General features: G+C 39.4%; 1 protein-coding gene across 1 annotated transcript in view; it reads right to left on the bottom strand.

Annotated features, from left to right (window-relative positions):
- The window catches only part of PATJ (PATJ crumbs cell polarity complex component), a 157,497-nt gene extending 135,307 nt beyond the window's left edge, over positions 1-22,190 (bottom strand). The window contains exons 1-11 of the mRNA XM_054383933.1: positions 22,169-22,190; positions 21,920-22,086; positions 20,073-20,264; positions 18,540-18,679; positions 16,561-16,759; positions 14,761-14,889; positions 12,504-12,716; positions 8,418-8,520; positions 6,622-6,710; positions 5,348-5,486; positions 4,909-5,043 (exon numbers count right to left, since the gene is read on the bottom strand). Of these exons, the coding sequence (XP_054239908.1) occupies positions 4,909-5,043; positions 5,348-5,486; positions 6,622-6,710; positions 8,418-8,520; positions 12,504-12,716; positions 14,761-14,889; positions 16,561-16,759; positions 18,540-18,679; positions 20,073-20,264; positions 21,920-22,086; positions 22,169-22,190 (1,528 nt within the window). The remainder of the gene's footprint in view (positions 1-4,908; positions 5,044-5,347; positions 5,487-6,621; positions 6,711-8,417; positions 8,521-12,503; positions 12,717-14,760; positions 14,890-16,560; positions 16,760-18,539; positions 18,680-20,072; positions 20,265-21,919; positions 22,087-22,168) is intronic.
- Between the last annotated feature and the right edge of the window lie 2,561 nt (positions 22,191-24,751).

The following is a 24,751-nucleotide window of genomic DNA, read 5'->3' as shown; positions in this document are numbered from 1 at the left end:
AGGAAAACAATGCAAAATGTCAGCCACTGCTAACATGTGATTTATTCAGCTGAGAAGCAGAAGAGGTGATGCTTGCACTGATGAGATGTGAGTTCTGCACCATATAGTACTGTAAATAAATCATTCTTTCAGCCTGCAAACCAAATTTCACACGACTTCATAATTTGTTGCTATAAAAATGCTTGCCACTCCAGGGAAGCATCATCTCCCACCAGAATGAATCCCCCTAAAAAGTAAAACACCTGACAAGATATTGCTCTTATCAAGGGGCTTCGTCAGCACAATGTGTTTACAGACTATTTGTACATTTGGCAGGTATAAAGGCTTGTCTAGTTTAATTAGGCCAGTAAGTAACACGAGCTTTAATATAAACTCCAATTCTAAACCAGTCTTCCGTGGGAACTTGGCTATCTTGACATTTATATCTTTTCAGCTTTCTTACTTATGCAACCAAGGCAGTATTACATTCATGTAAGACAATTTGACAGAGCTAGACAGCATAAAATGACTGGCTGCCCTGCATTTGACCTCATCCAGAAGCTCAGTGCACATATAAAGTTCCAAGGCGAAGCAATGTTTAACTGGTAAGAATCAAGCTCTAAAGCAAATTCCATCTAGCAGCTACAGCAGCAGCAACTGAGGGCTGAATTACCCAAAACTGTTTTTTTGCCCCCACCCTGAGTGACTGTTACAGTTTGTCAGATGTCTAGACATGGCACAGACCACTGAGTATTGCTGATGTGTCATGCTGAAATTTAGAATGTAAATCACAACCTCACATTTTGCACGCAAACTAGCGAGTCAAATATCTCAAGGGGGAAATTTTGATGACACCAGGAGTTCAGACCCTACCAACTAAAAAAAGCCAGTGCAAAGGGGATGTCAAGCTGCCTCTGCTTTCAACACCTTTGTAGACTGCAAAGATGAAATATGAGCTTTTCAAGGCAATCCTCATTACATTGTTTCATAACTTTGAAGTTTTCCACTCATTAAAAGCAAAGATTTAAGATAACTTACACCACCTTATAACCAATCACTGTATCTTTTCCACTCACTTTCCGTCATGCTAGATAGGCAAATTCTGTCTGATCCGCACTGAGAAATCACCCCCCCCAGAGCCTAACAACTTACATTTTACTTGGAAATATTCAGAGCCCCTTTAACTCACAGGGTCAGGGAGATGCAGATATTCAAGGATTCCAGCAATTCAGATAACTATTTTCCTTCACCAAAAACAACTCCATCAAGAACAAAAACTTGTAAGTACAACCCACAGTTCTCTCTGCAATATACTATCTCCTGAAAACAGAAAAGACAAAATGTCCCCAAATCCTCAGCTCTGCGTTAAGGTTTTTTTCTTCCATTGAAACTTCACTGAAGTGTCTAAGAAGTTGCCTTTGTGAGCTTTGCAATCAGCCTTGTGAGGCTGATGACTGTCTGTACTGTAGCAATTGTAGCAAAATCAGAACACCAACACACTGTTCTGCTCCCTCTATTTGCAGAAATATTTTAGTCTCCTTTCCTGCTACTACAAAGTTACAGTGTGAAGGCACAGGACCTAAGCACCTACAGCCCCTGGTGCAGCCAAATACAGATTTTAAGGTTCACCAGGAATAATGAATCTCAGGGTCAGACCCCAAGTTCAGTTCAGTAACTGTAAACTGCGTTCAGCTGACTGCATACAGATTTATTTTTTTTTGTCACTTCCCAAACACTTTACCAAAATCTATGAGTAGTTCAGAGCAGGTGCTGATGCATGTCCCCATTTGAAGTCTCCCCCTTTCCTTCTTTCAAACACACTTTGAAGTCTTTGCTGGTAACTTCCCCAGAACTGTGGAAATGTCACCTGGGGGGATTTGGATTAAATATATTCATTTCCAGTCATAGAACCCAATTCACATTCTCCTTTTCCCCCCACCCCCAAGCAGCTTTTTCCACATGGCAGCTAATAGGAAGTTTCTTTCTAGTCTCTTATCCAGCTAGATTTCCCATGACCTGGCATACATACCACATCTTCTATAATGTGCAAGGCCACAGAAGTAAAAAATACTTCCCAGGGACAGCTTTCATTAGGAAAAACTTCCAGTGTATTTAGTCTGTCTTTCTGCCTGCACTTCTAAACAGTTTTATATTTCAAATTAGCAAGAAACAAGAATACATCACAAGTGTATTATAAAAATAATCTTTCTGGGTTTAAATTCCCAGCATCTTCAAAACTAGGACCTTTTTTCCTTGCAATTTCCTCCTGCTTTCACAAACTTAGTCTAGAAGGAGGTGTATTGTACTCTAGTGCACTCAATCAATGCACTGCCTTTACCTGCTTTACTGAGGGATATTTTTTCTCAGCCATCTTTAAAGTGCCTGACTAGCACCATCATATCTTTTGGGTTTTGAGTACTGCTGTAAGGCAAAAGAAAACAGTTCTGCCCAGTCTGCAGTCTTGCAGATGCAGCTGTGAAGTTAATTGCCTCTAGTCTGCTAGTAGAAAGTTTCAGGCCTTGTGCAGACTGCATCCTAAACCACGCTGCCTTTGTAACAGAACTGCTTCAGCACAGCTTTGCCAGGCCAGAATTATTATTTAATACCTCTCCTGGAAACACAATTTAATAAGAATTTCACACAACTGGGCTTAAAGGGAAGTAATACATATTTTATAAAACATACCTTTTATATTAAACTTCTAAAAGCATTTCCAGAGTTTAGTCAGAGCCTTAAATTAACAGTATTTACTTTAGCACCACTGTAATGAAGTGCCAATCACCATGTCCAAAATAAGCACCTATCTTCAGAATTTAAAGTTGGCCATTAAATTCTATGCCAAGGTGAAATCTTAGACCTCATATTTCAGCAAGAGTAAAATTTCCAACCAGGTATTTTGACTTTTTAAGAGATACACACACATATTTCATAGTTGTACAAAGCTTTTGCAGAACCCTGTAACTTAAAAGTGGTTTTCTCACTGTGAAAAATCCCACTTTAACCACACAGTGATACTTGCCTACCACTGCAGGCCACTCACTCTCCAAGCCATGTCCCTTGCATCATCCTGCTGGCCCATGGATGATCAGCACTGCTAGACGGTATCACAGGCAGCATCCAACTGCAAGCAAACAATATCTGCACCACACTCTGCAGAGCTCTAAAGAAGGGGATTATGAGGCTCACACAAGGCTAGAATTGAAGGGAAGCCACTCATACCTCTTGGTTACACACTTCCTCTGAAACTATGGGCTGTGGAGTATTTATGGGGAGGCAATGGATCCACATCAAAGCAGCAGACTCCCAAAATATGCAAGGGCTCAAAAATAGTTTGATTTTCAGCAGAACAGGGATCACTAAAGCACATCTAGATAACACACCTTGAACCTAACAGAGTTTGGTAACTTTAAGCCGGGTAAAAGCAATTTTAGTTCCTGGTATAAACCAATCCTGGCATTGATATCCTATATTTGTGCAGCACTAGGTATTAGGTAACAAATTCCTCACAAAGTTCTCTTTGCATGAGGGCAGACATCTGCAGCCTGTGCCACGAGATAACCCAACCACGAGCAGTCAGGAACTGACTGCAGAGATATCGTTCGCTTCAGTGGAAAAAGACAATACTGCATGCATAGAAAGTCCCACAGTAAAAAAGGACTGGCCAAGTGACACAGAACAGCACATGTTGCTCTTTTCTAACCTCTGCCATAGCAAGTGGAAGTCCTTCTGGCTCTTCTGCCCCTAACTACATCCCCTTGCTAAATCCTTAGGTTACTCATCCATGGTAACTATAAATCAGTATAAGCTTTTCTGCTCATGCAGCTAAAACAATGCTTTGATAACCTCACATCTCAGCTACTCAATCACCTCTGTTTTGGCTTCCTATTTCCGGGAACATGCAAAAGTCACAACAAAGCATGTCTGGTTACAAGGCTTGGATGGAAAAGTAAACCAGAATGGAACATAGGAACTGCTACATTTCTCTCGTTTCCAGGTTGTCTTTAATGCTGACAGATCTTCCACAATCACAACAAAATTGTTATTCATTGACAGCCGTTATTTAGAATCCTCTATTACATCTACATATCTTAGAAACTACAAGGCATAAGGATAATTTATGCTGACTTTAACACAAGCTGTAGAAATTCATCCAGAATTTCCTGTAGAAGAGCCCAGAAATCTGTAGGAAATTGAAGGACGCCTTTTGGAAAGATCTCCAACCTTGATTCAGAAGTCAGCTAAAACCCAAAGAAAGCCATGCCAGCTTTGTGAACTGCCCCTGTGTCCAACTGCCTTTGCTGTTAAAAATATTTGCCTAATCTGAACTCTTTCAACCCTGGAGGCACCATGAAATACTTCCTCTTGGCCTCTATTTCCAAAGATAAAAGTGATAAGGCAGCAAATCAGAACAGTTAATCCAGATTTGTCAAATAACTGCCCAATCTGACTGCAAAAATAGACACGTGGATGAAGAGTGTAACACACCTCAGCTTTACCAAAGCTTTTGACACCATTTACATCAGCATTCTCATTTGGAAACTGAAGAAGTATGGGTTTGATGACTCCTAAACAGGCAGAAAACTAGAGGGATCACTGGGATCAAAGGCAACATTAACTAATGGCTTGACAGACAGTTTTGAGAGAAGAAAAACAGCTACAGGGACTTACACAATACAGTATCTTCATCCGTGACTTCCATGATGAGACAGAATACTCTCAAACCTGTGAAAGTGCTAAATTTTGGGGGTAAGGTGGGATGGAAGAGTTGATAGATCCAACAGAGAGAGCTTTACTTCTGAGGAGCCTGAATAAAAAGCATTATATTACGAAAGCTAAAGATGGATAAACCACAACAGTCCATTAGTATTGAAAATGGATTAAAGACAGTTCTAAAGACTCCAAAGAGACACTGCAAGATATCCTACCCACCTGTGTTATGTAGAGTCTGCTTCCTGTCATTTTGAAGATTATCCTTCTGTTCTTGGTTTTCTTCATTTTTAGTGTCCACGCTAGTTTCAGGCCCTACAACCCCAGGGAACACAAAGGTTGGAACAGTTGGCTGTACTGTGAAAACAGATGAAAAAAGTAAATCACATGCCACAAAATATATGAAGTAGGAAGATCAGTAACTGCTCTTTTTATTTTTTTTTTTTTTGGCTACACATGAGTTTTGCACTCAATTTTTCTGCATCCCTCATTTCTGTTTCTTTCCATTTCTCCTAAGTATTTCATTTCTACAGTATGCCCTTGCAGAATTCAGGGTCATGTAGACCTAGACCTAACTGTTAAATTAGGTAACTGTAAATAGAGAGAAAAATAAAATTAGTTGCTTAAAAAAATTAAGAAACAAAAAATTTAAAAGAATTACCTCTATCTGAAGGTCTTTCTGAAGAAACAGTGAAAGATGATTTCCTTCTAAGCAAGGTAAGCCGCACAACCTGTCCTGTATTCCGCAACGCCTCTACCACTTCTTGGTTAGTATAATCCTGAATATTAACTCCATCAACCTAAAACAAAGAAATCACATCAGATAACAGTAATCACATTACCTTCTTAGGCTGCATCATACACTGTAAGTAGCATCCATGTTATTTTGTGCAGAAATGACACAGTTATTCACCCAAGACGGTAGTGTTTGCAAAACAATCTCATTAAATCAGTTACATCTCACTAATTAGATAACATTTTCAAAATGCAGTTTTAAAAGGAAACAAAACAGTAATTTCTTCTGTCTTCATGGAGCAACTACAAAACAGAATTTACTTCTCTGACATAAATATGCACTGAGTTCCCTCTACAATATTTTTGCTTGAGGACTATTGTGTATGAAGCTTCCCAGCAAGAGTGGTCAACCTAGAATTCAGTTCATTAGCACTGTTGGTCTTCTCCTGGATTTCTCACATGCCTCTCACAAGCCCATTCAGGTAACTCACATAACCCACTCTGAAAAGCCTGATCCTTACATTAATTCTCAAATGCTTTAATTTACACCCCAAATACTCTGTTCACCTCCCTGTTAGGTCATGCATCAAGAGGGGCTTTATGTGCAGCTTTGCAGGAGAAAGCACAGGACTGTATCAGTTTTTGCCCTCACAAAAGGAGAAGCTGACTCTGGAAGGTCTGGCACAGCACAGGTTTTAGAAGTAATTTAAAATCATCTCTCTATAAATATTATCTCTTAAAACAAAAAGACTGTGTAATTCATTCCTGCTCAAATGCAAAATTGGCCATTATTCAATTCACCGTTATGCAGTGGGTTTTAATTTTCTGCACATAAAGCTTGAGTCTTAACCACCCTCAAATCCCATTCAGTTCAAACAGAAGATGCTGCTGCTCATCTTTACTTCAGACCAAAAGCCAAGATTCTTCACTCTGGAACAATCCAAGTGCTTTCCTCTTTCATAGTTAACTACTATTTACTACTTCTTTGAATATAAAAATCATATTTTAACCACAGCAAGCCAAAGCTCATTCCTGTTACAAACCTACCTAAACAAATAGAAACCACCAAATTATTTCCTCTGCAAAGAGAAGGAGGTTTAATTAGTTTTAGAAAGTTTTTACTACGTTGTTCTTTTAACACTGAGATGTGTAATGAAGTCATTCTTCTACAACAATATATAAGCAGACAATTTTACTTACAGCAACAATTTTGTCATAAACATGGATTTGGCCATTGTAGTCAGCAGCACTACCAGGTATTATATTTTTCACAAAAATCCCTGAAGGTTCTGTTGGCAGGGGGAGGAGAGGAAGAGAAACAAGTCCATTAACCTATGTTTCTTTTCTTAGTAAGATTTTTAATTACAGTCTTTTTTCACACACTTCTTCCAGCCACAAAGCTATGATTCTGTAAACCTGCAATATTTGAAGTTACCACTCACACAGCTTGATACAGAAGATCTCTGGCAGAAAAAACCCAGTGCCGACACCACCATCTCTGCACTGACCTCAAAATGTTTCCCTTAGAATGTGTCACAGAAGACCACCTCCTCAATGCTCCTTGTGCTTACCCAGGCTTTAAACCACAACCACTTAAAATCCATGCTGCGTTTGATTTCAATAGGACTACTTAAGCTAAAAGTAAAGTATGTGCTTAAGTACTTTGATCAGGACTTCAATCATTTTACAGCTAGAGAATTTAGTACTTTAAATCTTAATGAAAAAGTATTTTTCTTTAAAAAAAAAATTATAAAAAGACAAACATGGAAATAAGAAAAGCTGTCCTTTGTCATGCTTGATGTTTGGCTATTAATTCAAAATTCTAGTTAGAACAAGGAAATAAAAACAAAACAGAACAAAAAGCCCAGTAAAAAAAAAAAAAAATATATCAATTGATGAGCTGAAGTAGTAACCCTTCCCTTCCACACACTCCTGCAAGATAGGAGATGCTGTTCTGCAACTCTAGTCAATCCTGACACCTCATCCTTCCTTTTCTGAGCACTAACCTTCCTCAGACACCTCATCAACATGGTTTGTCCCTGTCTTTTCCTGACACACACTCCTCCCCAACTCCTTTCACAGTGCTCATAGCAGTGGCCTGGGATTCCTGATCAGCAGCACAAGAGGATTTTCTGGGAATGAGGATGGCTAGAGAGCAAGTCCATCTGCCTCGCCTTCCCAGACCACATTCTTCAGTCTCCTGAGGAAGGGGAGTGATAAAAAGCACTACCTCTTTGTCTAAAACTGCATAGTCAGTTGACTCAAGTTTAAAGACCTTATCCAATATTTCAAAGCTGAGTAAACAGTATTAATTTAAAGAGGATTCAGGAAAAAAACCACAACTGATTCCACATTCCCATATCCCAACACAGGTACTCTAACCTGTTTGGCCACTCAAAGACCTCATCTTGTGAAGATGGCATACACATCAAGCACAGCAAAGCTGCATGATTCCACATTCCACATTCCCATATCCCAACACAGGTACTCTAACCTCTTTGGCCACTCAAAGACCTCATCTTGTGAAGATGGCATACACAATCAAGCACAGCAAAGCTGCATGTTGAGCCATTTTGTACATATTGAATGTGCCATTCAGAAGTTAATGCAAACTCTGGGGACATCCCATACTCTGGGGTTTTGAAATTCTTCATAAAACGTGCTATCTGAACTGTGCTGGACACCACAGGGGCAAAGGACTCCACAACCTCTCTGGGCAGCCGTTGCAGTGCTCTCGCACCCTCACCAAAAAGAAGTGCCTCCTCATGTTGAGGTGGAACCTCCTCTGTTCCAGCTTGTACCTGTTTGTTCCTTGTCCTACCATTGGGCATCACCAAACAGAGCTTGGCACCTTCACCCCTCAGACACTTATAGACATTGATAAGATCCCTTCTCAGCCTTCTCTTCTCCAGACTAAACAGCCCCATTCTCCCCATAGAATAAAGGGTATATGAGAAGCCCCTGACCTAGACTTTACCAAATCCTGTAGAACTCACCCATATCACTCGTGCCAGCATATCCAACAATTGTTATCCCCAGGCTCTGCCCATTCTTTTTTATAAGTTCAACATCATAAGTCTCAAAAAGGTTGGTATCATCCTAGAAATAAAGCAAAAGACAGTACAAAACAACTCATCAGTTCCCAGCTCTGTTACAAAACTGAAAATTAATTAAGATCTTCAGAAGTGAGCAGGGATTTTGATTTTCCTATTTTAGGAGGAAAATATTTTCATATTTGCAAGACAGATATGCAAGGTTTGCTGAAAATAAGGTGCCATCCAAAGATATCAGCTCTTTTTAAATTTCTTTCCTTATACTTTCTCCACATAACTGTCCAAGGTATGATACTTACATCTTGCCGAAAACAGAGGTTTTCATCAGCCCGTTCCCTTTGGATACACTTGTAACAACACCTCAATTAATTCACAAGACAAGAGAAACCCTGGAAGTGCTCAGAACAACTTCTCTCCCTTTCACGTTAGTCCTGATAAAACAGTGTCATGAATCCATTTGCCCAAGCTCTTGCTACTAGATAGTTAAAAAAGCACAAAAACCTGTAATAAATACATAGTGTTATCGTGTCACACATTTGACAGAAAAATTGATGCTTATGTCTCCTTTTTATCACCTACTAAGAAAGTGAGGGGCAGAAGGAAAGGGTTCTCTAAGCAGAGACAGGCTTGAGGTTCTGAAATGAAAGAAACCACATGTATACATAGTAGGCACATCCCTACTACAGAAGCAGCTGCTTATTTAAATGCAAACATGGGAGACTAGGGAGGTGTTTGAGCTTATTGTTTGTTTTGATGCTAGATCCCAAACCACAAAACCATTCGAAAAGTCAGCCTTCCCACACATCAGTTTAACAAGCTCGATAGGTTCAGATCTGAATGCTATCAAACCGCAAAGAGCACTGGAAGCCTCCAGGTTGTCCAAGGCAATGGGGACTAAAAGACTCCTTAGAAATAATTTTCACTAAATGCAAACTAAGACCTAACAGAGGAAATGCATTTGCAAATGCTTTATTGTTGAAGTGATTAGATGGCTTCTCCTAACAAACAGTATTTAGAAAGAGAAGCGCATAACAAGACCTGTTCTCCAAACCCTTTGCTTGTTACAATTACCAAGCCACTACGTAAAATGATCTCACCTTCAACTGGGAAAGTACAGGAAAAAAGTTTCTTAAAAAGTTGGAATCAGTATGTCTGTGCAAGTCCACTCTGATAAATACAAATCAAAATGCACAAACAGAGTTCAGACAGAACACACTAAAGCCATTGGTGGTACCAAAGAGAAAAAAACCAACCAAGCACATAGATCTGAGATTGCAAAAGATTAAGACACAAATTTGTTTATAGTTTTAGTAATCAGATAGAGCCCAAGAGATCAAAAAGAAGGTCTGTTCTCCTTACTATCAGGCAACAGAATGAAGGGAAATGGCCTGAAATTGTGCTAGCTGAGGTTTGGGTTGGATATTGGGGAAAAAATTATTTCCTGTAGGAGTGGTCAGGCATTGGAACAGGCTACCCAGGAAGGTGGTGGAAGAGTTCACAAAATGTGTGGACATGGCACTTGGGGACATGGTTTAATGGCCATGGTGGTCTCAGATTGACAGTTGGGCTGAATTGGTTTTTTCCAACTGAAACAGTTCTATGATTCTACAATGAGAGCAAGATCTGTTAAAGTGATGAAATCAAGAGGGATGGTGTCACTGCCAACAATAAAAACTGGGCCAGGAAACTGGAAAAGATTTTGTAAGAGTGATAAAAAGAGAAGTTTAATCAAATGCTTGCCAAGTATCAGCTTTTGAAGGACCTGTATTAAAAGCCAGCCCAAAGTTACAGCCGTACCCATTTCACTTTTCACTGAAAGAAATCAATGGGCACTTATCTCATTTCTTATCTCACACACACCTTCCTCCACTAGCCAACTCCTTAAGCTCATTAAATGCTTCTAACTCTCCTGCTCCATAAGACACTGAGGGAGATGAAGATAAGTTGTGATGCTCACTTATCTTTAGGAGAGAGAAGTAAACCAGTAAACATGCCTGTAGAAACATCTGAAATGGAGCTAAGGCCCTGTGACTCCTGCTGGTTTGACAATCAAGTCCTTCATAGTCAGTGCTCTGGCACTACAGATATTTTCTCAAAATAATGTTACTGGTAGAATACAAAACAGTAAAAATAGAGTTTGGAAAATTTTTCAGAGTCCTAATACAGTCAGCAGCAGTAGGCTGCTAAGATTGCTGTCACTATCTTGGACAGCACAGATAATATGACAGGGGGTTTGTGCCCATACACGGACACAAATACTTTCAGTTATTCTCTACTACAGGAAATTTAAAAGGAAAGAAAATATTAATATTAAACAAAACAAAAAAAAAAGGCACAAACCAAACAAACACCACCCCCCCAAAACCCACAAACAACAAAAAAACCCCAAACCTCCCAGCAACAACAAAGAAACCCAAACAAAACAAAAACCCCAACAACAAAACAAGCAAGCCTTTCTGCTGGTTTGCAAAACAGACAAGGGAAACATTTTCCATTCCTAAGTTCACAGGTGGTGAAAGCACTCAGAAAACAGAGATAAATTAGACTAGAGGAAAAAGTTCTGTTGTCAGACATGAACTGAAAGGTGGAGCATCATCAACAGATACATTCAGATTTACCACTATTCTTGACTTAAACAAAACTCTCAAAAATCAGCAAGAGAAGCTTCCTCAAATTGAAATACGAAGGTGGCAATTAGTTCAGAAAACAATAACTGACATTCAGAAAGAAGTAGATGAAATTGAAACCTGAATTTTTTCCCCTCTAAACTACATAGCAAGAATAAGGAGAACACTGAAAAGACATCCACAAGGAATAACATTTTAGAAAGGCTGAAGTATCTACAGTGTCTGGTGTTGATTAGTGACAAACAGGCCTGCCTTTGGAAGCAGGCAAGGGAATTTTTGTGGAAGAAATAAAACATACAGGGCCTTTGAAAAACATAGGACAGGCAGCAAAGTACCACCTCATAACAATGCTGATTCTCTAGGAAAGCATTTTTTTCAGAGTAGATAAGCCTAGGTACACAGATTGCCCTCTCCCATCTCTCTGCCACTCATGTTTCCTATTGCACCAATCCCTCTACTGAGAGGAGAAGCTTGAGATGGACGCAAAATATTTTACAGACAGCTTCAGCCTCGGTCATTTTCCTGAGATGGAAGACATGAAGCTAATGGCTGTCTTTGCACAACTATGCCCAGTAAGCAAGAAGGTGAGTTTGTAACTATACATCTGCTAGTCTGACCTTTTAAAATGGTGCTTCAAAAAAAAAAAAATTAAATAGCTGCTTGCACTCATATTCAAGAAACTAGACAAGAAAGAAAAGGCTACTCAGATTCTACACCTAAATCTAAGCAGCACAGTAGTAGCAGATGGTACACAAGCACAGCTTTGTTTATGTTTCGAGACCTACTGTACACTTAGTGTAGCATTTGTTGATTTTAATTACTCACAACTGAAGAGAATGACTTCAAAAACAAGAGACTTTGATATGACCATGATACGATTTGCTAAAACAAGTTTCAAAATTTTTAGATATATTTCCTATCACAGACAGTAGTGTAGACTATGAAAACATTGCACTTCTGTTTCATAAAAAGATGACTGTGCTGAAGAATTCTGGTGTGGCCATGGCGCTCTGGATTTCAGACTAGGGAAAATTCACAGGCAAGTTTGAAATCCACTTGCAAATGATTGATTAGTAAAAACATAATGAGCTAAGAAGGAGAACTTCAAGTACCATTTATTGATAACTTTGGTGGACTTGGTAATTAAATTACCCACACTGAAATAAATTCTGCAAACATGGTCATTCCAATCCCAAGATTATTAGTATTAATAACATACAGGAAAAAGGGAAAATTATAGAAGGAAGGGCTGTAACAATGACCACTTAAATGCATACATAGGATATCTGGAAACTCAAAAGAGGAGAAGCACTCTAGGTCTCAACAACACCCTGTTCTCCTCCTTTCTGATCATAAGCCACAAACGTACTTAAAATGTCCTAAGCAGACACCAGATACTTACATTTCCATTTTGTAAGGGAAGTAATGTACTGACTGGCCAGCTCACGGGAGTTGATGGAGTCTCCATAATTTCACATTTTGGGTCTCTTGCAACAATCATCCTAACAGAATTCCCACAGTTTCGCAGCACTTGGGCAACTTGTTCACTGGTCATTCCCTGCACATTGGTCCCTCCAATCTGCAGGATGTGATCTCCTGTCTGAAGCCTCCCATCCTTCAAATAGAAATAAAATAAAATGTTTCCATTCTATACAGAAAATATCTTTTTCACCACAAAATTGAAACTGTTGACAGACAACTTCATGGCCATGGGAGCCAGAGCAAGAAAACACCAAAGAAGTGAGCACCATAGCAACATATTAAATAATTCCAGGAAGTGTTTGCACAACTACATGCTCTCTTTTTTCCACAGCAGTTAACAGTGGTAAATCAACCTTTCCAACCATGACTAAGATACACCAGTTGAACACCACCACTCCTAAGAAAGTGTTTATTTCCCTCATTTAGGAGAAAATAGCAGCAATGTCTTACGCTCCCACAGGTTGTTTATGTATTGCTGTTTCACAGAACACTCCTCATTGGAGAGGAGTTAGAATAAAAACACAGTGTTTTGATTTAGGACTTCAAAAGGCTTTCTTTAGGACACAAGGAAAACCTCGTTTCCTTTGAGGGTGCCAGAAACCTGTCTCAGGCTGCCCAGAGAGGCTGTGGAGTCTCCTTCTCCGGAGAGATTCCAAACCTGCCTGAACATTGTGATCCTGGGCTGCTGTGGGTGACCCTGCTATAGCAAGGGGGTTGTACTGCGTGATTTCCAGAGGTCCCTTCAACCTCTGCCATGCTGGGATTACAGAATCACAGAATACGTCCAGGTGGACCTCAAAGATCATCCAAGTCCAACCCTCAACCCAGTACAGGTGGTTCTGTGGCTTTTTAGAGCTTTTCCTAATGTTTCTATATTAGCCTGTCAATTTTTTTCTCATCTGACTAGCCCTAACTCAAATGAGTAAATCCACTGAAGGTAACAAGACTCCATACAAACTATTTTTTAGATGATGATTATGATTCACGACCTACATAATTTCTATTATAAGCAAGCATTCATGGTACAAAATCCTCAGCTGGTATTGATCTGCACAGCTCCACCACCTTAGGTGCATTGATTTATACAGCAATTGTAGCAGAGTTATTCCCAGAACTAACTCAAACTCATTTGCAAACTCATCCAATTTTAACATATATACATGCTCATTATTTCACATGTTCTTAATGATGTCTCGTTCAGCTGAGAATGATGTCGTGAGTTCTTAACTTACATGCTTCATTTGTAGCCAAAACACTTCATTCCTTACAGCAAAACAGGTGTTACACAATAATTAAAAAAAAAACAACTCATTTATACATGACAGGTTCAGAGGGAGGCAGTCAAGCAAAAGCCAACATTTTTCGGTATCTCAGAATTCCCAGTTTTCATTTCCACCCTATGCTACAGGAATCACCTTAGCCCCTCTCTCTTGTGTGTTACTAGATGTTGTCTGCATGGGTTCCAGACCTCAAATACTGTAACTAATTGTGACCAAGTTCACACAAAATCCAAATCCGTTTTGCTATTGCATGTGCTCTACTCCTGAAATGTAGCAACACTTAGCACTGAGCGGCTAAAGATTTCAAACAAAGGTTTTAAACTCTGTCTGTGTCGTTTTAAAAGACATTGGTAACAGGTTTTGCATCCATCCTCAGTGTCTCCTTGAACGGGTCAGACCACAAAATGGGGATGAAAATGCACTCAAAATAGGACATCTTCAATCTATAAACAGAATTTTACAATGCAATTTCTGCAATAGGGAAGATTCTCCTGCCTGACAAATCATTTGGAGAGTTTGTCCCTATAGATGCTACCAAATTCTAGAGAGGATATGCAAATCCATTAAGAGTATTTGTGTCCCCTCCAAGACTGAACATATCAAAAGTACTGAAAATATTAGAAGGCTACAGGACTTTTTTTAGAATTTCTGCATATGTAAATGTTCTAAAAGCCAAAGAGTGTCTGAGAAACAACTTAATTCCTATCAGGTGCTGACTTTTCCCTCAATCATGCCTTCAACATATTTATTTATAAAGCATATGTTGGCATTCAGACTTGGATGCTATCAGCTTCCTTTTGTTTCAGTATATTAGTTTATTTTAAGACTTTATTTTTGTCCAAACCAGTTAATTATACTTTACAATCAAATAAGAAGTGACATAATATAACAAATTACCCGATCTGCTAATCCCCCAGGAAGAATTGTTCTTACAACTACTCCCCTCGACTTTCCTCCTACAATTCCAAAGCCTAATCCTGAACCATCGTTAATCAGCTCAACTTCTTCAACGTGGCCCCAGTGAATCTGCAATTAATAAAAACAGGAGATTTTAATTTCAGTCAATCTTTTAACGATTCTCACTTTCACATGTCCCAGGAATGAGCAGAATTAATCAGAGCAATTTTCTCTCTCTGCCCCACATATTGGAGATCTGTTGGATTTGGTTCAGTCAGCTTCATTTCTTTACAAATATGCAGTGGGATTTCTCATCTGTTTTTTTAAACATACATTTTGTCCTTCACTTTCAGGTTAAGAGGATACTAGGAAAAAGAATGCCTAGGAAAAAGCAAATTTAAAGATGTTCTTGCCAAAATGAAAACTGTCCTTTTAGTTTTTCATAAATCAAGACTACTGCAAACAACAGAGAAAAACAGAGGCAAGGAGCTTGCACTGGCCTCGTTTTTACTTTGTGTTGCCCAAATTCTTGCTTCTGCTATTTCATTTACACGTTCTAAACACCACCAGTATTCACTGAATTAGTAGTGTAGTACAATATTCTGTCACACTGAAGGGGAAGCATGTTTCTAAGCTACGCTGTACCATGACCTTATGTTCTACAAGACAATCTGAAAATAACAAAGCTGTTAAGCAACTCAAACGCAGCCAATGTTTCTGTCAGATTAATATCTCATCGAAACCAAAATGGAGCAAAGTAGGCAGATTTAAGCCTTCTGTGAATAAAGGATTTATTAGCATACTGAAATTCTTTGCCAAAGCCAGTTAAATATCATAAAAGAAGTTTAAAGATCCCCTGTAGAGATATATATTTGTATTTTATTTTGTTAGTCTGTTCAGCGCAGATCTTTCAATGAAAAAGCAGTTAAAGTTTAATTCTTTAAAATTTTCAGTGCAATAAACAATATTGATTATGCACTAAAACCTTCAGATTTCACTAGCACTGTAATAATCATGAGGGAAATAATTACTGAGAATAAGGACAAGCGCTGCTCTTAACCAGATTTTCATTAAAACCTGCTAATGTAATAAATTAAGGGTCTAATATTGCAAGCCCTAGATTTAGGTGTGCAGTTCGACCAAATTCAGTCAAGCCACCTGGACCATATGGTTTGAACACAGATGGAAGTTTAGCCCCAGCTTATTACATGTCCCAGTGACAATATCTCCTTGTTCAAGAAAACAAAAGGCTCCTCAATCAATGAAATTTGCAGATAAAAAAAAAAATCCGCTGATAAATAAACAGGGATTGAAAGCTTCTTTGACAGGCACTTTTTGTTTCTTTTTAAGACAAAGACAAGGCTTTCTTGTTTTGAGCAGTTTAAGTTTAAATTGGTTGGGGTATTTCAAGCAGTGCTCACGATAGGTTATGTTTACACTCTTCTAAGATGTAATCAGAGCACCTTTAATTGCTGAGCACAGGAGGTTTCAGCTGAGTGTACTCATAAAATGCTTTCACCCAGCCTATGCTGAACAGACCCTGCAGCTAAAAATATGTTGAGCTACTAAAGCTTCTGCTATCCCATAAAAACCCAGGATCTATTTTACAACTTCATGCAGTTTTGCAATGGAAGCCTTATACTTATTGCATGATCAGTCTAAATGAAATGTCATCACACAGAAAATCTGATTAAACAAGAAAATCCCTAGATGTAAAGCTTGCTAACACAAACACTTCCAGCCACAAAAAAATACCCAGCATAGTTCAAAATCTGATTTTGACAGTATTAAACAACTCACAGTCTCAGGTGGATTTATATCACTTAATAAGACAGCCAAAGTTCTGCTGTTTCCTGGAAGTGGCTCCCTAGCAACAACCAGATGTAGAGATCCTGTGGCTTGCTGGAGGAAGGCAATAGCGTGCTGATGGGAAATGTTCTGATCCAATGGGGTGCAATTAATGGCCAGTATGTGGTCATTTTCCTTCAGTCTTTGATCCCTGAACAAAACATTAAAAGCAATTTTCAGACGCAGTGCAGTACCTTCACAACAGGCTCATGTAATTGAAATATGAACATGTGAAACACGGTTATGCAAGGTTAAATATTTAGATATTAAACCAAATCTGCTTATCAGACTCTCTTCACCCACATACAAACTGCACACAATCCACACAGTACTGAGCTGCCCAGCCAGATTTTGTTCCAACTCTATCATTGTACAGAAATTTGCTTTATTGTTTCCTTTGCTTCAAAATTCAATTAAATTCCCTCATCCCTTCTTGATGATACTGAACTGCAGAGCAGAAAAAAGTTGGTTTTGTAGGGATACAATAAACTAGAAACTACCTTGATTATGTTTAGCCCCACATGGTAAGATCTCTAAGCACCTACAGCTCAGGCTGTGATGTGGGTTTGTGTCATTGTTTAATCTAAAGACGGATGAGCTGCATATTTATATTTGACTCAAAATTTACAGCATCAAACTTCAGACAGCAAACCTTCTTCAAGCAATACACAGTTCAACTTAAACCATAAGAGAACCTAAATTTCACAGTTAATTCACCCATAGTGATGAATTTAGGTTTGTGACAGGAGAGAAGCCATCACTCATCTCCTTTGTTAAATATTCATTCTGAGCACGAGACCAAACTGTTACTTAGACAGACACTGCCTTCAAAGCTCTGTAGGAATCCAAAGAAAAGCCTCCAGGAGATCTTGTCTCAGAAGCAAAATGGGAATCATGCTGGGGAAATTTATAAACTCCAAACCAATATAACCGCACATCTTAACTAACACATTTGAAACTTCCTCTTTATCGTGCCATGTTTAAGATGTTTCCCAGAAATCACTTTCTTCAAGCACTAACCATATTTCAGATTCTCTCAAAGAAAGTGAGCAGCAGGTCATCAAATCCTAAAGTGAGACATTCACCCTCCTTTGACATCCGGATCAGTCCATCTGTCTCCACTTCGAAAGAGCCTAATATGCTTTTCTTTAAGAGTTCTCTGGCGTGTTCTCTGTGGGCCCATAGCCATTATCATTCCAACCTCTCCCCACTCTTTTTGTCATCCTGTGTTGGCACTTCCTGACATGTGTTATTTAAAAAGTGACACCAGTGACTTGAAATCTAGACACATTTTCTTGAAACATAATTCCAAGCACTGCATTTGTCTCATGCCAGCTCTTGTGGTTTTATAATCACATTTTATTTTTAAAGGACTGCTCTGTCTTTTGTTGTTGGGTGAAAACCCACAAACAATACAGGGAGAAACTGCCTGAAGCCTTGATTCTATGATGACATCTGTGCAGGGATCTGTTAGGAGGACTGGATCTAAATTTACACAGGAAACAAACAGTAAAACCAGCTATAAATAGGACATTGTCATAGGCACATAAATAAAGAAGCAAGGCGGGGGAAAGATCTTTCAGGGACACAATGCATAAAAATCCAGACAGAGGCTAATTTTTATTTCCCTTCTATTCTTTTCTGAGTTTTCTTTTGTTTTTTAATCAGTACTAAATAGTCTCTTAGTGAGTCATGATTTCTGAAAATTCCATTTATGAATGGCTTGGACATTTAAAACTCTTCTGAAAATCTGATCCTCAAAACATGAGTCCATTTAGTTGAAAAGCCAGAATCCAAGATACCACTAATAAAATATCCCACCAGATAACCCAGACAAAGGTGTTAGTCTGACAGAGTTTGCAGCATGCAAGCTGTGACTTTTCCCGTTGTGGAAATACTGCAATTTTCCAGTACAATTATAAACATCTCACCTGTCAGCTATGCTTCCTGGTTGGACTTCCTTGACAAAGATACCAACTTCTCCCAAGGAGGGATTTTTAAGGGCAACCACACTAAATCCAAGACCTCCAACAGAAGGCTTTTCGATTTTTATTGACTCTACTTGTCTCCCCTGATAAAACAGAAAGAAAAGATTTGCTAATTTTTAATGCAATAGAATGAGCTAGTGTAAAATTTATGAACACTGGGAGAATTACTCTCTTCCTAAGACTAAACAAAGGTGAAATGCTGAATATGTTATTTCTATAAAAGCTCCTCCATTTATTATTTTTAATATAACAGAGTATTGAATATGCAAGCACTCTCAGGTTCTGAAACCTCAGGGAATTTAAGAGCTGCTTTCACACTTCATTCACATTATGAGATGAATTCCAAACTGGATGAAAACTATGAACAAAGTTGCTGTCTAGAGCAATATATTTGGGATTTCTGGAAATGCTACACAGCTAAACTAAATTACTTGTCTTTTGGCTTCCCTTGCTTTTAATGCTGATTTTTAGGAGTGTGTTCAAAAGACTGCAGCTTTTTAACAGGGAAATTAATTTCCTTCTCCTCCCTGCAACTTCATACTTAAAGCAAAAAAAAGCAACCAAAAAAACCCCCAACCCTCAAAGTTTCCTTTTGCAACTGCCTGCTTTTCAGTACTAACACGAGGTTTCTGGGGTTGTTTACTGGGAAGTACTACTTGGAGAATGCACTGCTACCACAGCTGTTTCAGCCAAAATAACCTGCAGTCCTCACTGCTAAATCTTTTACCTGATGAGTTAATGACACGCTAATGAGAAGAGTTATGCTCAAAATATTACAGCTACATTAAGGTAGTCAATTAGCAACAGTTACTTAATACAGAAAGGCATGACTAACCAATTAAATTAATGGCTCATAGTCACACAGAACAATGCATTTGTGGTATAAATGCTAATCCCACATGGGTGGATGTCTGCACCTGTAAGACTTCCATAACCATCTGGTACATGCTACATCACATGTTAATGAAATCAGTGTCTGCCTGGAAAAGTTAAGACACACTAAATGAAGAGTTCAATAATGTATCACACACCAGTCTTTTAATCTTTTACACTGTTCACATGCTAACAAGCTGGTACCTTGCCAGTTTAAAATGTACTTGATAAAACAAGTTTCTCCATCAAACCAAATTTCAGCAGAAAATGTCTGTTTTCAGTTAAGTGGCATCAAATCATTTTCTGGCAATTGAAGTACCTTCTCTACATTGTTGTGTTTGGTAGAAAGGAAGACAAAAAAACCCCAAACCAACAATTAGCCAAGAATAAAATCCCCAAAAGCCACCAAACCACTGTCTACTGCTGACATTATCTTTCAGAGGGAAAGTTATCCTCAGCACTTCCACTCTTTTATAGTCTAGGAGACACCACGCTCAGATCCACAATAAAAGAGCATGTTTGAAAATGTACTCTAAAAACCTGCAAGAAAAAGTTTGACATTAAAGGAAAAGCAGTTTGGTTCACTAAACCTGAGAGCCTTACCTTTGCCATCTGTTGGATGATGGTGTTAAATTCATTCACTCCCAGGTTTGGAGTGAAGGTAGATGCTTTGGGTTCAGGTGAACTGCAAGGTGTATAGATACTCCCAGCAGCAACTGATTTGTCAGCAAACACTAGCAGCCCTCTCTTAGTAAAATCAAAATCTACCAACCGGTCAGGAGGCACATAATTGAGCTGTTGAAAATGAACAAAGGTGTAGAAAAGCTATTAAACCCAAAATATTTTCACATATATCATTTTGTGTGAAGACTGCCAAAGCAAGCAAGTAAGCATGCACATGTTCATATGTGCCCATTCACACAAACGTACTCACCAGTATAAATTAGGCCATGTTAATAGATAAGCTATAACTAAGCTACCATATCAAGTTTAAGTTGTTTTTCAGGAGAGTTCCTTGAATGTTTCATCTCTGTTTCTACTCCAGTTTTCTTCACTTCTTCCATATTTTTCCCTGCCTGTGCCCATTATCCTCTTTTTACCCTGATGTTCCAGAAGCAGCACATGCAAAAACATTAAAGAGACACTCAAGCACTGTTGCAACTCAGGCAAACCTTGACAATTTTGGCATAAGAATCCACATTTTTTTAGGTTCACTTAATCACTCAGGAGTCAAAGGCCTGGTCTGTATTATCTCCTCCCCACGGAGAGCCTAGAGTACAAACTAACTACCACTGAACACACTATCACTGGTGGATCTTGCAGTTCAATTTCTAGTCCTGACAGATAATGAAGGAATGCAGAAACATTCCCAGTGCAACACAGTAAACTTGAAGATCTCATCCTGAGTGAGACTGCTCTCAAGAAACACACCTGAAAAGAATTTCAGGAAAACCTGTATTTTCTAGACAGGATAGTTCTGAACATTCTGGATATAAAATCCATTATGCCCCAGTCACAAAGTATGGTCTTAGATATATTTGCATTTTCATACATCTTCAATAGCATGCATACACACATTCAAACTTCAGACAGAAGAAGCAGATGCACCACCCACATGAATGCGGGGAAAAATGAATGGCACAACCACTACCATGCCACCCAGGCAGGAACACATTTGCAATACATTTGTCAATGACAGCAAGGCCTCATCCCCCTGACACCCACCCCACTGTACCTGCAGCTGGGCAGGTGCTGTAAGAGCAGACAGGGATCACTTCTGCTCAGGGAATGTCAAGTTAGTTTCTGATTTCAAGTTTTCATGCCTGACTCTGCTAACTGCTCAGTGAGACCTGTTCATGTAGATGTGTCCTTGATGCCCAGGTCCAGAAAATCAGTGTCAGTCTGCATTATAAATAGGCCCACACAAGTTCCTTTTTACTGATGAAGCTGAAGCGTGGGTATGGCTGCATCAGAGCTTGGTAAATCTTCAGCAGTGTTTTTCTAGATTTTATTTCCCAAAGCAGATTAACCATTCTTATACAAGTCAGCAGGAACTCAATGAGTGTCTTTTAAGGAGCGAAGATGCTGCCAGTTAGTTGATAAACTATTTAGCTTCCCCAAAAAACAAAAGATCCTAGTTCCAACTGTGTTCAGAACTCAAAGTACTAGAGCTGATATCTTTTGCAGACGCTTTTTTCTAACTGATGTAGTTCTCAGCACCTACCTCTTCTTCAGTCCTTTCAAAGTATGCTGTCCCATGACCCCTTTGTTGCAATACCACTCCTTGTTTTAGTACTCCACCAGCTTGACCAGAAAAAAGCCCAGCATTCACTCACGCCCATTTACAGCTTATTAACGAGAGCACCATCGTTAACACACACCTACAGACCCTGGTTTAGGTTCCAGCATCACCACAGTTATCACACCAACAACTGTAATTGTACACTCACTTGTTCCTTCAGTTGCTTGATGGATTGCTGGAGGGTCAGGATCTGGTTAAACAAAGGGCTCCTGAGTGTGTTACTTAGAACAGTCAGGTTTTCATTATGTTGGGAGTCTCTTTTCTCACGCAGTTTGGCTTGCAGACGATCAAGGATCTGCAGCACCTGCTGTTTATCTACACCACAAAGTAAAACATGTTAGGAAGGGAGCTTCATTTCCCACTGTTTAACAAAGGTCACCGCTTTCAAACTACATACCTGCAGCAGGGTTTTCAGGCATGTTGAGGGATGTTTTTGGAATTACTCACAAAAATCTAGATGAGGTAAAATAAAATAAAATAAAATAAAATAAATATATGATATATCCAAGCAGAATCACGGAATCGTTAGGGCTGGAACAGACCATTAAGACTATAAAGTCCAACCCCTAATCCAAAACTATCAAGTCCACTGCTAAACCATGTACCTCAGCATCACATCTACACACCTTTTAAATCCCACCAGAGATAATGACTCAATCAGCTCCCTGGCAGCTTGTTTCAGTGTTTGAGAACCCTTTTTAGTGGAGAGGTTCCTAGTAATACCCAACATAAATGGTGCAACTTGAGGCCATTTCCTCTCATTCTATCACCTGTTACTAGGGAGGAGAAAACAACCCCACCTTGCTACAACCTTCTGGCAAGCAGTTCTCCCTCTCTTATGTGAGCTTGCCTTTTTCTTTTCTATGTATATGAGAAGCTTTTAAGGAGCAGAAATCCTTTATCATGCTCCTCTGCAGTGCCAAACAGAACAGGTCTCCAACAGATTCCAGGGCCGAGGTGGTAGGATGAAAACAATAGACGTGCAATTAGCAGCAAGATTAAATTTGTACCCTTACTCACATGTCATTACAGTGATGTGGAGCCTGTCATTCTGAAACCTATCAAGGCAGTTAGACCAAAACATACACCAGAAACAAGATTTGTTCACTTAGTACAAGCTTCTCTGAAAGAAGTCAGCCATTTCATAGCATGATTTACTTAACTTTAACTCTACCCAGTGTATTATAGCAGTGCAATTTCAGAATAATATATCTGGAATTATTTTGGAACTAAAACAGTCACATGTAGATCAAAAAAAAAAAAAAAAAAAAAAAGCAGCTGTGTATTTACTTTTTAAAGCTTGCAATTTGAGAGTGGAAAGGGTCATAGGAATCTGAATGTACCAGAGTAAGCAATGTTACCAGAGTAAGCATATCCCAAGGGCTCTTTCTCAGCAGCACCTCTGATCTTTTCAGCCCTTTCTCTGACACTGTCTGTGCTCACACTGAAAACATTGTTGAGTTCTGACAGGACACTGTTACATTTAACGAAATATTAATTATGCAGTTGAATAGCTTCTCTTCTCCTGATTAAGTTGATTTATTCAATGGGGGGGGGGGGGGAAATATAAAGTGGAGGTGTGTCACAAACCTCAATTTCAGATTTATGTGCCCTTAACTGTATCTGAGCAGCTTTGGCTCCTAGAGGAATTCCTGCAGAACTTGGTGGGTCTGCGTGATTTCTACCCAAGGCCAAGCAAAATGAGTTGCTTTGCAAGACTATTAACAGATTTAGGAGTTCATTTTAAATCAAACTCGTAGCAAGAGTTGAAGCAGCAAACCCCGAAAGATTTTCAGGAACGCATCTGAACTTTTTTAAGTGCTGCAGCTTTATTTTCTTTTCCATTTGAAATAAAACACTTCTAAGAGCACAGGAGCCTTTGATTCTGTGCTGAGATCTGATTCTGAAGAACAGATGAAAATATCATTTCCTCATACACTCCTGAGTCTTCAAAAAGACAAAACTTAACCTCTGACTAAAAATACTGCAAGAACCTTAAAAAAAGGACAAAATACAGAAAATTGTTCTTTCTTCCCAGCTTAACTTCTCTCCATTCACTTCCCTCCTCTGTTTTTCTACCTTACATCAGCAGTTAAGAGGGAAAAAAAAATTGCTAAAGCAAGTGAACCAACATCAGAAAGGGATACAAAGTAACACCCATGAGGAAAAGTGGCTTGAAACACCATTAAACCAGCAGTAGGGTGAAGAAAAGATTAAACCCAGAAAAGAAATCCAGCATGGCAGGAAATAATGCCGAATTGACAGCACCATTCCCATCTAACAGCTGAAGCCAAGAGGCTGGTCCAGCTCTTCAGCCCTCTTTCATGCATTTTGCTCTCCATCTGCGTTTGCACTCATTCATCTGATCCCATAGAGAGCTGGAACAGGTCGCTAAACTGCAGAAAAAACCGTTTTGGTAGGGTGAGCTTTCTGCCCAGTTAGCTCCCAACTGCCAGTACTGCCACACAGGAGGAGGCTGAGATGTGCTGGAGAAGCAAGACCACACCTTGCAGCAGCAGCAGCAGCAATAGCTGCAGCAATGGGTAGTGGTTGCAGCAGCTCAGCTGCACTGGCGAATTGCACCATGAGAAACAGCCGGCATCGTTCAAACCCAGCTCAGAGTGCCGTGCTGACAGGCTCAGAGTTTGATCCTTTTTGCAATACAGCGGGTGTAACAATAGTGATGATGATGACGGGTACAGCTCCGAGACAGATAAATTTTAGCAGAAAAACGTAGGTCTGAGATCTAGGTTCCATCTAGGCAGAAGCCCTCTGGAGAAGGAGGTGCAAAAGAGGTGGTGGCAGGGGGAAAGAGTAAATAAAGTTTCAGCTTCCTGCTTGAGCTGCTCCAAAACATTGCTAAAAGCTCTGTGCTGATGGTCACCAAAGTGGACCTCAGGTACAGTTGGTGCAACAGCTCAAGTTTACACAGCACTTTGGGATTCCTTGTGCTCAAAGCTGGCCTCCAGCCAGCTTGTGA

This window comes from Indicator indicator, chromosome 10, assembly GCF_027791375.1.
Source record: "Indicator indicator isolate 239-I01 chromosome 10, UM_Iind_1.1, whole genome shotgun sequence".
NCBI classification, from domain to species: Eukaryota; Metazoa; Chordata; class Aves; order Piciformes; family Indicatoridae; genus Indicator; species Indicator indicator.
Note: the sequence above shows the minus strand (reverse complement) of the source record. Positions and strands in the feature narration are given on the sequence as shown.